The 15,818-nt window shown below is 31.0% G+C and overlaps 1 protein-coding gene across 1 annotated transcript in view; it reads left to right on the top strand.

Annotated features, from left to right (window-relative positions):
- Smp_196250 (putative supervillin) overlaps positions 1-15,818 on the top strand; it is a gene marked incomplete at both ends in the record, with an annotated part of 71,268 nt that overhangs the window by 16,834 nt on the left and 38,616 nt on the right. The window contains 4 exons of the mRNA XM_018794704.1: positions 3,195-3,290; positions 3,595-3,994; positions 9,313-9,497; positions 15,305-15,433. Of these exons, the coding sequence (XP_018649090.1) occupies positions 3,195-3,290; positions 3,595-3,994; positions 9,313-9,497; positions 15,305-15,433 (810 nt within the window). The remainder of the gene's footprint in view (positions 1-3,194; positions 3,291-3,594; positions 3,995-9,312; positions 9,498-15,304; positions 15,434-15,818) is intronic.

Genomic DNA, 15,818 nt, shown 5'->3' with positions numbered 1-15,818 from the left:
TATAACATCGTCGATGGGTTTTCCCAACAAAAACAAGCTGTTAGCTTATCATTCTAGAAAGTGGTGTACCTGGTTTCTGCATCTAATATCAACGGGTATTCTCTTTGGCTTCAAGTGAAATTGTGAAGTAAATTTGTTCATGGAAATCTTCTAAGTATATAATAAATCTGCGAACTAGTTTAATATGAAACGAATAATTTAATTGTAACAATGATATACATCATACGGATACCTAAATAGCTATCTGATAATAATGAGAGTCAGTTGATTCAGGTTTTTGTACTGCTATATTCCGTGCGTTCATTTATACCATTTATTCAAGCTGCTTTTTGATAACTCTTATGTTGATTTTTCATTAGGAAACAGTTTTCATGAATTTTGTAACAGTATTTACTCGTGTATGTGGTATTTTTTAGTCCAGTCAAATCAATTTAAGCAATATGTACTCTTAATTACTATTGATGACTCCCAGTTATGGGTATACTAGGAAAAAATCAGTAGCTTCGTAAAATGTCTGACTAGAAAAAAAGTGGGAATAATTACTTAAATATTCATAAAACATTAAATAATAAAATAATTCGAACCTTTAAAATTAGTTTATAGCGAAATGTAGTTCAATTAAATGAGGTCGTAAAAACTTCTATGATCAGCAGGAGGCTATCCATCCTATTTTCATTGTTTAGTATTTTTCAGTTCATTTAGAGGGTGATTTCTGAATATAAGGCATTTTCCAAAAATCCAAATCTATCCAAATCTGCCCTTTATAAATATCTCAGTATAGAGCAGCCTAACATACCGGAAAAAGAACATAAATGTCGTGAAAATTGGGTTTTGAAATGAAATCTCCAGTGAAGATTTCACTATTATATCAATTATTCATGAACAAAATAGTAAGAAACATGCCTAAAAATCTGTTTTTCTCTACTCTTATTGAACATCTGAAAACGACTGGATGAGCTTAAACATATAATCCGATAAATTTAACGATGTTCGTATACTTGCAAGAAAATCACCACGTTTGTCTAAACTTTATTTAAGTTGATAAATAAATCATATTTTCATCTGAAAATTCCAAGTAGAAGTGATGATTTAAATGTATCTATGAACTTTATTTATTTCTTGATCCACTGAAGCAACCATAAAATAAGGATGCATAATCAAAGGTTTTTTTCATTAGAAATCTATACCTTTTTGTATGCATAATCTTCAGTATTTCGTTGACTGATGAAAATTAGTTATGATTTCATAATATCATAGAGTAACGGTGTAAATGTGTATGACAATGAAAGACTTTATGTCCTAGTATTAGATATGAATAAACCTAATGTAAACATAATTCGATAATCACATTATATCGATAATCAGTAGCAGTTATTGCATGTTTCTATCATTACAATTATTATTATTATTATTATTAGTAGTAGTAGTAGTAGTAGTGGTGGCAGTAGTAGTAGTAGTAGCAGTAGTAGTAGTATCACCAATTAAAACCTCCTTCATGAAATTATAAACTTTCTGATATTTGATTTATATAACACTTAAGATAATACAACAATTAATAATTTATAAAAATGCCATTTATAAATAAGTCAATTTGAACAGTTAGAAGTACATGCATTCCATTTTATTGTCACACTTTTAACCTTCAAACAAATTTATTACGAATTCAATGTCACTTAATAAGTAACATAAAATACACTAAGAGTAATGACCTTATGATTAAGAATTTTCTATTGACGAAAGTGAATTCTGTATTATATGTAATTCTGTATCAAAAATGATTATCTGCAAAGTATGTTTATATCAATGATAGATAAAGGCGATAAATAAGCTCAAATAAGCTCAAATATGAAATTTCAAACAGTTGTTCTTGACGCAGCAGTATCATGCTTGTCATAATGTTTTGACGGTGTTGAGTCTTTTGTTGTGTAAATTCTTATGACTGAAATTATCCCGATGAAACCGCTGATAAATGATCACTTAGTTGCAAAGGTTTTCTCGACTATGTCAGTCTGTATCGAAAATTTAACTTGAATCCGCAATCCGATTTCATGACAAGTCTATATCTTAACTGATGAGTTTTTTGTTTAATATCCATTATTTTACAGAATAATGTGTCTTGCCATTTATCATTTGTTATTTCATCTGACGGATAAATGAATTTTAAAAAGTTCATCTACTATGAATGAATAAATAAAAACAATCTCCACAACCCTATGCTGAAAATTGTATATTTTAAGTTGAAACTTTCGATAACGAAACACTGAAACTTAGAAAATTGTTGATAGCTGCCCAAATTTCTCGTACCCTGAGTTTAGGAAACGGTCTTGATCTATTTACAAATCCGTAGAGAAATATTGTTGTCAAAAAGATGAGACCAATGAAAAAACGAATATGCTATGAAACATATTTTGTTCATCCTTTTAGAACTACTTGTTAGTAGTTAAATTTAATTGTACTCAAATAATACTGACGATTACTGTTTTTTCCGTTATGAACACGAAGATTTCATTTTATCGTTTTCATCATAATCGGTAATACTTAATACTTCTTTTGTAAGTTTAGTAGCGAAAAGATTCTATCCGCTGTATATCAGTAGATTATAGTTTTTTGTCATTAATTCAAACAAACAAAATCAAATAACCCACTAAGAGCAGATAATAAACATCTATCTTCTTCCATTGTCAAACACATAGTTGAAACAGGCCATAAAATTGATTTTAACTCTGTTTTATTGGTGTTGTACAAAAGTGATAAAGGGCGTATACTATAGTTCATTGAAGCCTTAGTAATACGAAAATTCAACCCCCCCCTTATGTATTCAAAAACAGCTTGTCCTCACCGTAACCGTAAACCTCTTTTGGTAATATTAGTTTATTATCCAGAAGAACACAACTTTAGAAGTCTCTACTTCTTGTGACTTTTAAGTAATGAAATCACTCAGTTATTTTAAATAATTTTATATGTTACTTATTATACAACAGTAGTATGCAATGATACATACTGAATACTGAAGCAAACATCAAGTTTTTATAACGCCACATAATATATCTATTTCTACACTGTTAGCCAAGGTGAACGTTTTTTTTAATGATTCTTAAGTAACCTCATTTGACTATTTGGAAAATATTTCATTCTGATCACTGAAAATCAATGCACGAATTGCATTCACAGTTTTTTATACTTTTTAATTTCAGAATCACCATTCGGTAGTGTAAAAGGTGATGAACAAGATTCATTTGGCTTCCATGAGTATGATTCACAAATATCAACTCCGGAAGCCAGTTTAAGAAGTAAGTTGCCATTATGTCAATATATCATAAATGAAATTTTCTGCAGGTAGATATAACGAAAATTCTTCATTAATTGAGTAAACTTGAAAATAAGTATTATAACCCTCAAACGTTTTTTCTATTGCATGTGCATGTGAAGAATTATATTTGTGTTTACGGCTCCAGAATATGATACAAATTATCGATTCTTCTGGATAAATATTCAAAAAAATAATGGAGAATAGACATAACAAACCAAATCCGTCCTCTGTAATTTGTTTGAATAGATCAAAATATTTCTATACTAATTTCAGCATGACTACAGACGAGTCCAAAGATGATTACAATGATTTCTATAATAGGTCTTCCATCAATCGAAATAATTGTTATATCAATAACCATAATAGATGCCAAAATTATATGGAATCAATAATCAAGTCAAATAGTGAGTTCCCTAGAAAACAAAGACAAGAAGAATATAATAACAGATTGAAAAATTCATCTAAATCATTCTGTTTTAACCCTAATCATGATAAATATGAACTTTATTCATCTGATAAAAACATTTATAACTATGCTAAAAATGAATATTCAAAGAATATCTATCGAAGTAATAGTTGCAAACATAATAATACAAGTGATAATTTTGGACCATTTACACCGGAATTGAACAGAGAAATATCAGCAAAGAAATCTTCTAAAATAAATCATCTTGTAGATTTATTGTATAGAAATTCAGAAGAACGAAATAAGCAACATATCATAACTAATAATAATAATACTGGTAATAATAACAGGTAAATAAAATAGAAATTATTAAATAATAATAATAACGAAATTTCATTGCTTGGATTTCATGTGTCAAGAACATTATTTGATTAGTCGAATGTCATTTCATCCAGCAAATTTCATTGGATAATGAAAGTAACTATGTAATAATATATTTAGGATTGATTTATTAAGAAAAAAAAGACTGATAGTTTGTGTTAGTCTTTCTCTAGTGAGCTGCTATGAACGTCGATTCTTATAGTGAATAAGTCAGTTGAAAAAAAGCAAGATCACCACTTCCTATGCACCAAGGTGAACTTGTCGGTTCTTGAGGTTTCAACTCGGCTTGTAGACTCTCTATGTTTTCCTGACTCAGCTGAAAGTATGAGAGAGGATATATCAAATTCAAAATCATTTCTTAGTATCCTACACACCAAAGCTGGATCATCTTTTATTCAGCGAAAACACATAAAAAAGAGGTGTAACTTTTAAAGGCACTTACTTATTTACGTCTGTCACCCCTCATGGAGGAGAATGGGCCACTCACCAGCACTCTCGACCCCACTCTATCCTGGGAAAACTTTTCCAATTCTTCCCAGTTGCTATTCATCCTTTTCATATCTGCTTTAATTTCCTGACAAAATGTGTTCTTTGACCTCCCTCTTTTCCGTTTCCCTTCACGATTCCAAGTTAGGGCTTGCCTCGTAAAGCAGTTTGATGATTTCCGTAATGCATGTTCTGTTCACTTCCAGTATCTTTTCCTAATTTCCTCTTCAGCTGGAATCTAGTTTTTTCTCTCTCACAGTAGGGTGTTTCTGATGGTATCCGGTCAACAGATATTCAGTATCATACGTAAATAATTGTTTATAAATACTTGTACATTTTTTGACGATGGCTGTAGTAGTTCTCCAAGTATCAGCTCAATTTAGTAGAACTATCTTCACGTTCGAATTGAAGACTGTGACTCTGATACTGCTTGACAGTTTTTTTAGTTCCATATGTTCCTCAATTGTAGGAATGCTGTCCTTGCATTTTCATTGTATTGAAATACCGAATCTGACTAGCTTGCGATTTTAGTAATAATATTATAAGTTGCGTTTACTCGAAAGAGAAGTCTGAAATGTTCTTTATGTTACTACTGGTACTACTACTCAAGTTTAAACAACTGTTGAAAAATTCGCGATATTAAATATAATCGTCATTTCTTATTCCTATGAGGCAGATTATTAGCGAACTGTTGTTTGATTTTGAAATCTCTGTTTGCATAATGGTGTACGATGTGTATATGACATTTCTAAAAACCTTTTTAATCAGAAAATTGTTTCTGTGACTTGAAATGATATGAAAATCGAACGAGAATACTGGTGGACTTAAAAAAGAGTTTACTGAATGTCGAAACAACCTAGCATCCTTCTTAAAAATTCAATATAAGCTTCGTCACTACGTATGACTGTAAAGTATGGGTAAGAATAAATTGTTATTTATTAACCTTAAAATATTCTAATTCGAACGAGATGGTTTCGAAGTTTTACTACGTACAAACTTTAGTTAAGTCACCACTGAGTGACCACTTATGAACCGTTTGTATGTCAGCCACATGCTTTGTATAGGAACATTGACAGGATCAGATTGTAACTTCAAAAATAGGATAAAAGTATAGGTTTATGATTATTGGATTAATGTTGTCTCATAAAAACCCTCTTCAGTATAACACTTCGGGTTATTTCCAATTAGTGTTTGCAGTCGCACTAGGTTGGTCCACCAAAATGTATACTGTTTGAGATTTGTTTAGAAAAAGGGTAGTGTTCAATTTTCTTTAAAAGATTTTCATATTTTAATGTCACCTGTCTCCTCTACTAAATTTGAATAAAACAGGAATCTGTTTTTCTGAGTTCATTGTCCCGATTCACCAACTAGCTGTTTATATGTGTTTGTATTGTCCCGTTGTCTGTATCACGAGCTGCTTTTGATCAGTCCCCTTCGGTATTTGTGCATCCTGAAAGGGTTGCTTTAATAGTCGTCTTTAGTTACGAGTTTTTGTAAACTTGAATCGTAGCTAGTCGTGAAGTCTAGGATGTGTATCCTGTTTGTGACTTTGTTTCTGGATGTACAATCTAGCTAATGTATAAACACAGTGGATATCTCGCTGAGCGTTTGAATTAAGAGCTAGTCGATCCGAGTTTCTTTGTGAACATTAACGCTGAGATTCAGGTACATTAACCTAATGATCCTCAAATAGGATGAAACGCGTGTACTGAATCCCACTGTTAGGAGCTATCCATCAAAAAACTCTTGGTTAGTGATGTGACTCGTGTCCTTCTTACCAAAGACATTCATCTATCAAAAAATAATGAGTAACGTGAACCAGTCGTATTATTTATTATGTAGGTAGTGAAACATTTCTCTTTGAAGACATTTACATGTCACAAACCCAGGTGTGTGTGACTGGATAGACGTCGATTATTGCTCTCAAATATCATTCATAATATACATATTCATTTAAGGAAAAAGACCAGATATGATAAGGGTACTTCAAAACAAACTAAAAAATCGTAAATTAGTAGATGATCTTTCATTCTCAGTTTTGAAGTTCGAGAACACTAAATCCAACAATGACTGAACGTCATGCTGAATTTCAGTGCATTAATATAGCTTCTACTCATTTTCTAAATTAGATGAAATATACAATATGTATAACTTTATGAATGAAGTTAAACTATTCACTGCAATTAGATGTAATGTATGGTCTTTATTTTTACCTTCTCTGCATACATATCACGAAATATTCAACTATAAAAACAACATCACATGACAAGCATCAACAAAAATTTTGTAACTATGATAATTGTGTAGTTTGGATACAGATTATACCGTAATATTTAATAGCCTTTATTGGATACTGTATTTAAATTGTGCTTTAAAATATCACTATCATATATTTGCTTAAAACAGTTTGCACAATACATATACATACAAATGATTGGTTGATGTGAAGGTCATTTGATAATAACCAATCACGTTTTAAGTTACAAACTAACTACAAACCAATCAGTTGTTTACTTTTTTAGAATAAACATGAATTTATCTCATTTTAAATTTTTTATTCACCAACGAGATGATATCTTAAATTTTTTTCAACTCATTCTATTTAGGTCCGTGAATTCAATAGAAGAAAGTGGTTTACCAGAGGGTACTCATATAAAAATTCAAAATAAATCACATTCCGGGAAATTACCTAGAACAATTAATTATTCATTTCATTTACACACAAATAATAAACAAGTCGAAAATAACATATTGAATAATAAAAATAATAATAAAAATATTTTTCAAAGAGAAAACAGTAGTAAAGAGAGTTACCCACAGATGTCAATTAAAGAAAGGTAATAATAATCTTGCAAAACTTTTCTATGTTATACAATTCGAAGTTATTAACAAAGATACATTTTCATAGTTGAAAGCGTGAGTCAATTGAAGCTAGACCACCACGGAAAACCGGGAAGCACTGGACGGCGGTCTAGCTTCAATTGACTCATGCTTTCAACGATGAAATTACTAAATCTCCACGAAACCCCTTCTGATAATAATAAAGACACATTCGTTTGATTACAGATACTTAAGTTGTTATTATTATTATTGTTGTTGTTTTATTGTCTTTAAGACGTTTACATACAAGTTAAATATGGTCTGGTTAAATTCAGTTTGTTTACTGAATTCAGATGATGTAAAATAGTCAATTGTAGTCAGCTTTGGTACATTCAGTTTCTAATAAATTTTTTCCTGAATAAATTAATGGTTTGCAAACATTGTTTAATTTGAAGCTAATTTCTCACCATGTATTGATATCAGATGAAGAACTAGTGGAAATCAGCAAGAATCCGACACATTTTTCCCTTTAGGTTTGTCAATCTATAGCATAGAAGCTGACTACATTTGAAAATTGAGATCGGTTAACAATGAATTATGTCGAGAGATTTTGTAAGGTAGTATATGCATAATTCTTTTTGTGTTTATTATAATCATACTTATTTTGTCATTTTTGATAATTGTCACTATTTACAACTGATTTGTATAGGTTCTTAGAAGTCTAACAACCAAATTGAATACCTAGGAATAAGTGTCAAGACGAATATTTACTTTATAGAACTCAAACACTAACACACTAATTTACTCATTTATCAAACACTATATAAAAAGCAGAGTTTCTTCCACTCAATGTAGTTAAAAATAATTAAACATTTAAACCAATTCAATTTGTCTAAATACTCGTGACACCTGAAAATGCTTTTTTTCTATTTGGATTAGGCACAAATGAGTTTCATTAGCTTTGTAATGGAACACTATCAACGAAACTATTTTATACAATCATCTTTGTTAATATCATCTATAAGCAATTTGTACAGTAATTGAAACTGATTTAGTAGTCAATATGTGTAAATGATTGTATTTCACTAAAGTGAACCAAATAAATATTAACTTCTAAGCACAACTCAAACACGTAGTTAATAATTTTAGAAGATAATATTACATTAGCACCGTTGGATACCGGCTCAGTGGTTTAGTAGTTAAGCGCTTGCGCGCGAGACTGATAGGTCATGGGTTCGAATCTCACGAGGCGGGATCGTGGATGCCCACTGTTGAGGAGTCCCACAATAGAACGAAACGGCCGTCCATGGCTTCCAGGTTTTCCCTGGTGGTCTAGCTTCAATTGACTCATGATTTCAACTATATAACATAATTATCTGTTTACAAAGCAAACGTCTTGTTATTTTCTAACCAAACTGAATATTTTAAATTGATGTTAAATATTCCCTTTTAAACATAGGATGTTTTCATTGTCAACCTACATCATTCCCTTCATTAAACTTCGCCGCACAGTTGTGAAATTGTCTACTTCATTATTCTAAATATATCCGAAATATTATTTCATTGATACTGGTGATTAAATATGTAGATTATTTGTTTCATAGTCATCTCCAAGTAGATTACATGGTGCTATTCCGTTTATGAAATATTTCATATATATATATATATATATATATATATATATCGGCTAACTGATCAATTGTATAAATGCATAGAATAACATATTTGGCAGTGACCTTCAAAGAAAAATAGTATCGTCTTATCATGTCAGTAAACATAATATAGTTTTCTAAATTTACCTAATACATTATGATTTCGTGTAAAAAAGAATAATTATTATATTTCCACTCTAATACTGACAATAGTTTTTTTCAACCTTTCTTTCCTATTCTTTCAATCTCTTAAACAGGATTGCTTGTATTCAACAGAATAGTTTAAATTGGAGAGAACGCATTGAAAAACAAGAACCAAATGTAGACAGAACATGTGATATCAATAAAATTCGATTGTCATTAGTTGAGAAACAAGAATCATGGAAACAACGTATTGACTGTAAAAATGATTATGATTTTCCAGTATTTGAACGAAATAAAAGTAAGTGTGTTCGTGATACATTGTGGTCCGTTTTATCCTGTATTCAAATTTGACTCTTTAAAGAATACATTCAAAAAGAATTACATGTCACGAAGAAAAGATACAACAAACAGAAACATACATTTAAGTTTGTTCGATTAGTTATGTATTTGGATTCTGTATTGTTATGCGTTCGGTATTTTGTGATATGGATAGAGAGTAGCTGAGTATTTAAAAAACTGAGTGAAATCTATAGTTACTGATATTAATGTAAATTTAATGCAGTGAAAATGACTATACCATGTTATTCATTAACTTTATGTCTAACAATGGTCCTAAACTTTAGATGATTGATTAGAATCCAAATGTAGTATTCTGTACTTTCGTGTAGAAAAACTGAATTGGTTGATGAATGAAGTAACTAGACTAATTAATTCGAAATTAGCATCTGTTGTCATAGAAAATGGTCCTTCATACTAACTGAATTCTATTTTAGTCATACACCAGGTTACACATGGCATAAATAGTTTGTTAATAAATCTTGTGATTACGACTTTATGTAACGATAGTAAGAGTCCAACCTTAAATATCGGTCTCCTGGAAATTGAAAATACGCGTTGCTGTTCAGGGGTCCTAACTATTAGGAAGTCTGGTTGTGGAGCTTTTCTGCGTTTACGTTAAACCAGATATCGTCGGGCTAAGGAATTATCATATGATGGTTGAAGGTAGTCGATAGGAAACCCTGGACCTTAATTTTTTTTCTATTTGGCAATCGTCTGTAATATATACTTGTAATCTTGAGGAAATTGGAACAAACCCCGTATCACCTAGCTTTACGGTCAGAAACGGCACTACTGTGGTATTTGTGACACGACTGAGTTGTTGGACAAAGATGCAAATGACTGATCACTGGTCAGTGACGAATGTCATGTATATAAAGTTTTTTGCGCTGATCGAAATCTGTCTATCAGGTCTCAGTGAGGCCACTAGTCTACGTGGCTTGATACCGTTGGCAACATCTCTGACTGTGAAGTTAGGTGACATGGGGTTAGATCTACCAAAGGGCATCAGTTTTCTCAAGATTATAGGCATATCTTGCAGACGATTGCCAAACAGTACAAAACTCGGGTCCAGGGTTTCCTGTTAACTTCCTCTAACCACCATTTTTCATCTCAATATGGAACACACGATGTTGAGTCATTTAGACTAATGGTCATATCGCAACTTGATCGATAGGATTCGATCACTACTAAGAAGGACATGATGTTCATGAGATTAGTCACTATCTAGTGATCAATCGATTGTAAATAAATTATGATAAATATTTATTTTAAATTTCAAATAAAAGTATCTACTAATTTGACCAATATGCTTTATGAACTTATTTTTTATATAAACCTAAGGTCAGCAAGACATTTCCAACTCATTTATTTTCCAAATTTTCTAATATCATTTTCATGATGTATAATATGCAACATACTGTTGAAGTGATTTAAATGAGTCAAATGGGCGTGTCCTACATGTGATCTAAAGAGAAATTACTGAATATTTCGTAATCATTTATGCTTTTTATCCTGAGGTCATCATTACATTAGATGGGTTAACTGACTCATTCATAAATAAGTTGCCTGGGTATTTGATAAAAGTTTACAGACTTCTGTAACGAATGTTTCTCAGTCAACGGAATACATCCATTTATATATTAAATAAGAAAGATTGGTTCGGCGAAGAGTTCTCTTTTCAGCGAATTGGTTTTCAATGTTTCTGATTCCCATTCCTAAATTTGTTGTGGTTTATTCATATTAAAATTACTTACTCACTTACTTACGCCTCCCTCCCCTCGTGGTGGAGCATAAACCGCCCATCAGCACTCACTATCTAACTCTATTCTGGTCACTCCTTTCCAGTTGCCATTTATCCTTTTCACGTCTGCTTCCGGTTCTCGACGTGGGATGTTCTTTGGTCTTCCTCTTTCCTGTATCTTACATAGACAATTGTTTATAAATACTTGCAAATTTTTTATGATGGCTGTAGCAGTTCTCCAAGTATCAGCTCCATTCAGTAGAACTGTCTTGACGTTAATATTGAAGAATGTGACTTTGATATTGGTATTAAAATTACTAGTGATATGATTAATTTTGAAAATTTTGTCGAGAGATTAGAAAGTTAGTTTACGTGTCTACATGCAATACTGAATCACTGGTTGTATAAGCACATCAATAGTATGTTATTATTAATTGATTACTTCTTAATAAAATATGTAATTAATATGCTGAATGTCCAAATTTAAGAATGAAACATACATATGTGTCATAGTGACTAAATCAACGAAACTAAAGCAAGTGACTTACTATAGGACATTCTTAGCTTTGCTTATTAATTCCATTCTTAAATGATTGACTTAAAATTCCTTTCATTAACACTCAACCCAGTTCACATAGTAATACAATATATTCATATACTTATGGTAAAATTAAGCTGATAACAGTCAATTAGAAACAAATTATTTAAAAGATATCATGTTGAATTCTTTCGAATAATTTGTGACATACTACTTATAAAAAGTCTCTTTAAAGTCAAGTAGTTTAGTTGACTGAAGTTTACACAAAGTGTTCATTACAACATTCAAACAATAATAACTGAATGATTTTAAAACTTTACCTTCTTAAGTTAGTTGACTTTTAAATGATAGTTTTAGCCTAAATTAGAATTGACTTAAAACGACTATCATCAATTTTAATGTAAATGTTATGAATCTATGAAATAAAAGTGTCTGAATTTATTCACAGTTGGATAAACATGGTTACATTAATGTTTGTAGGATAGAATGTAAAACTTGTTTTCGGTGATAAACACCATGTCACATGGTATTAGAAGATACTTTAAAAAGACATTTACAAACCTTCCTGAGATCTAGATTGATTTTTATCTATGTATAATATGAATGGAATTCATAATCTCTATTTGATTACTTTCAAACAAACAAAAATTAGTTGATGTCATATTTGATTGTATGAAAACTACTCAAATGTAAGATATTTCAATCGAAGCCTTGAAGTTTGTTAGATAATCATAAATTACGAATACTGCTAGGAGATGATTAGACTGTGAGACATTTGCTTACTTACTTACTTACGCCTGTTACCCCTCGTGGAGGAGCATAGGCCGCATACCAGCATTCTTTATCCAACCCTGTCCTGGGCGATCCTTTCCAGTTCCGCTTTTCCATCTCCCTTCAGGACTCCAAGTTAGGGCTTGCCTCGTGTTGCAGTTCGGTGATTTCCTTGATGTATGTCCGATCCACTTCAAACGTCTTTTCCTAATTTCCTCTTCTGCTGGAAGCTGCTCTGTCCTCTCCCATAAAACGCTGTTGCTGATAATATCCGGCCAGTGAATGTTGAGTATTTTGAGTAAACAATTGTTTATAAATACTTGTACATTTTTGATGATGGTTGTAGTAGTTCTGCACGTTTCAGCTCCGTACAGTATGACTGTCTTGACATTTGTGTTGAAGATTGTCATTTTGAAATTAGTTGACAGTTGTTTTGAGTTCCATGTAAGACATTTGTGACTATAATCATATATATTCAAAGATTACAAGAAAAGGTTTTATCTTTTTTTCAACTTTATTTGTAACCATGATGGTTAAAGATAAATTATTTGTGATATAATGCAAAATTAATTTGTAATTGATTAAGAATTCCCTTTATATCTTTACCTAAATATGGTAGATATGTAAACATATGTTTTAATATAAGGGAATGTATCAAATTAGTTTACTAATTAATCTATTTCAATGTGAACTGATTTTCAATATTTTGTTAGGACGATATTCAAATATTTTTTTGTGATTTCTATTCCTCCTAGTTGCTAAGATATTTTAACAAAAACAAAAGATCAATAGCTTAAAAATGGATATTTGACTATGAATGACCATCCAGTGCTTCTAGGTTTTCAATGGTAATCTAGCTTACATCGACTCATAAATTCAACTATTAAAATTACTAAAACCTCCATAAACCCTATTCTAATTATGATCAGTGAATTTTAGAATTACAGATTGGGAATTTAAATGTTAATCAAAAGGATGTAGAGAATATAATTATTGATGAAAAGAAGACTGTTTCAGTAGATTCGGACTATGACTAGCAGTGAAATCCAGAATTCATTAACTGAATGTACCTACTAAGACTCGCTCCTAATATTTGTTGGTACTAGTGTATTATTATCTGATCTGATAGATACTGGGTTTGAGTCTCGTTATGAAGATCAATACTAGGAATCATTTCAATCGAACTGAGAAGTCTACACTAAGACGAAAAACGTATCCTGGATTCCACTACAGCTCATAATCCAAATATACTGAAATTTATAATCAAAAGTAATTTTGAGATAGTTCTGCCAGACAATATATGCTCATACGAAGTTATTGTTTATCGATATTAATAACAACAACAACGGGAAAATTTAATTTCCCACATATTCCAGGATTATTTTTAGTTTATAGAGGAAGAAAGTAAAAATATTTCATCTAAAACAACAGTAAAACCGGTCAATTATTTTTGCTGATTTAGATAATAATAATAATATAGATTAGTGTTGTCTAACGTCAACGGCCAAAGGAGACAGAGATTTAAAATGACTAGTATAAATTGCAATTTTTGATTTAGTGACCTTTGAGCTCAGAGTATACTGAGCAAGAGTAATTCAAATGAAAATACACTGAAAAGAAAACCCGTAAAAAATTAGTGTGTGAAAGATAGATAGATACACAATACAAAACAGAATGTGTGCTATATTTGTGCTATACTTGATAAATTGTACACTTTTCTACTCTGTCTGTCGCAAATAGATAAGTTTTTCATCTAATTAGTGGTTATTACAACATTCACTTTACTTTTCATTCTTTATGTTCATCATCTAGACGGTTATCTCTCATGTATAATCAACATTCACTTAAAAATTTTGCACTACTTTTCGGTAGTGTTACAAAATTTCCCCTTAATATTCTGTATCTCCAAATACATTGTGCTGCGATTTCACAATGTTTTCTACTAAACTACTAAATATAAGTTAATTTATCATAAGAACGGCTGTACAGTTTGAGTAAATATCTTCTGAAGCAAAAGTGTCCCACTGAATGGTCTGTACATAGTATTCATTTATTTACAGGACATTGACTAGGCAAACATCTATGATGTAATAATTATAGGCGTCTTACTTACGATTTAACTTTATCATTAGATTGATGCTATGTGAAAAAAAATTTTACTATGCAACTAATTATTGGGTATATGAAAACATTTCATAATAAATTTCATTCTGTTATTCGAGTCTTCTAAGCCTTTTTTGGATATTAACTATTCCTCAATACTTGTCAGCATAATGATTCATTTTAAACTGACTGTCTGTACGAATGGTTGTTCAAAAAGGTGAATTTACACATCAAATAAAGTAATATTAATTCAAAAGACTAGCGTCAGCCAATAATTTAATTAATATGTATGCCGATAAATACAGTTATTCATCATGTCAAATATAACCCAAGATATGATAACGTTCAGAGACAATATATAGTCATCACGAAATATTCGTTGGTCTTCTGACTTCAGGGCGGAGTTCTCTTCATGTGGCCTACGTATGCATCAAGTTACCCGTTTACTCAGTGTTCCACATGGGTTTCGCTACCGAGTATAAACTAATCAGGGAGCTAAGTTTAAATAGTTTATATCCATCAACTTTCATTCATATAACTCCTTTATAGATCAACATTGCAATTACTAAAACATCTAACTATAATCATAGATTTTATTCTTCTATCATTTTAGCAAATGAATATACTAGTCTAGAACCCATTCCATCGAAAGTTCTTAATTCACAAGACCTAACAACAAACACATCGAAATGTTTACCAGTTAAACCAATAATACGCAATAATAGCAAAGAAAATCGTTCAGGTAAATGATATTTTAATTTACTGATAAAATAATAAAATGATTTTTCGAATTAATCAATTCAATGAAGCTTTTAGTTAGAATTAGGTCTTGACTTATTATAATAACAGCTTGATATTGTTGATGTTGGTGAAACCGGAGATTTTAAGCAATTATGTTTATAATCCATTTAACTTACATGGTAAGCAGAGATGGATAGTGACTAGCAGTGGAATCCAGGACACGCGTTTCGTCCTATTTGGGACTCGTCAGCTGGATGTACCTACATCTCAGAATTGATGTTCACTCTGGGACTCGAACCCAGTTTAATAAGAAGGTGCGAAAGATAAACCAGATTTTTATGTTAGTTAGCACCAAGTAATGATTCCTGACTTTGATAATCATATTA

Source organism: Schistosoma mansoni, chromosome 1 (genome assembly GCF_000237925.1).
Source record: "Schistosoma mansoni strain Puerto Rico chromosome 1, complete genome".
In the NCBI taxonomy this organism is placed as follows: Eukaryota; Metazoa; Platyhelminthes; class Trematoda; order Strigeidida; family Schistosomatidae; genus Schistosoma; species Schistosoma mansoni.
Note: the sequence above shows the minus strand (reverse complement) of the source record. Positions and strands in the feature narration are given on the sequence as shown.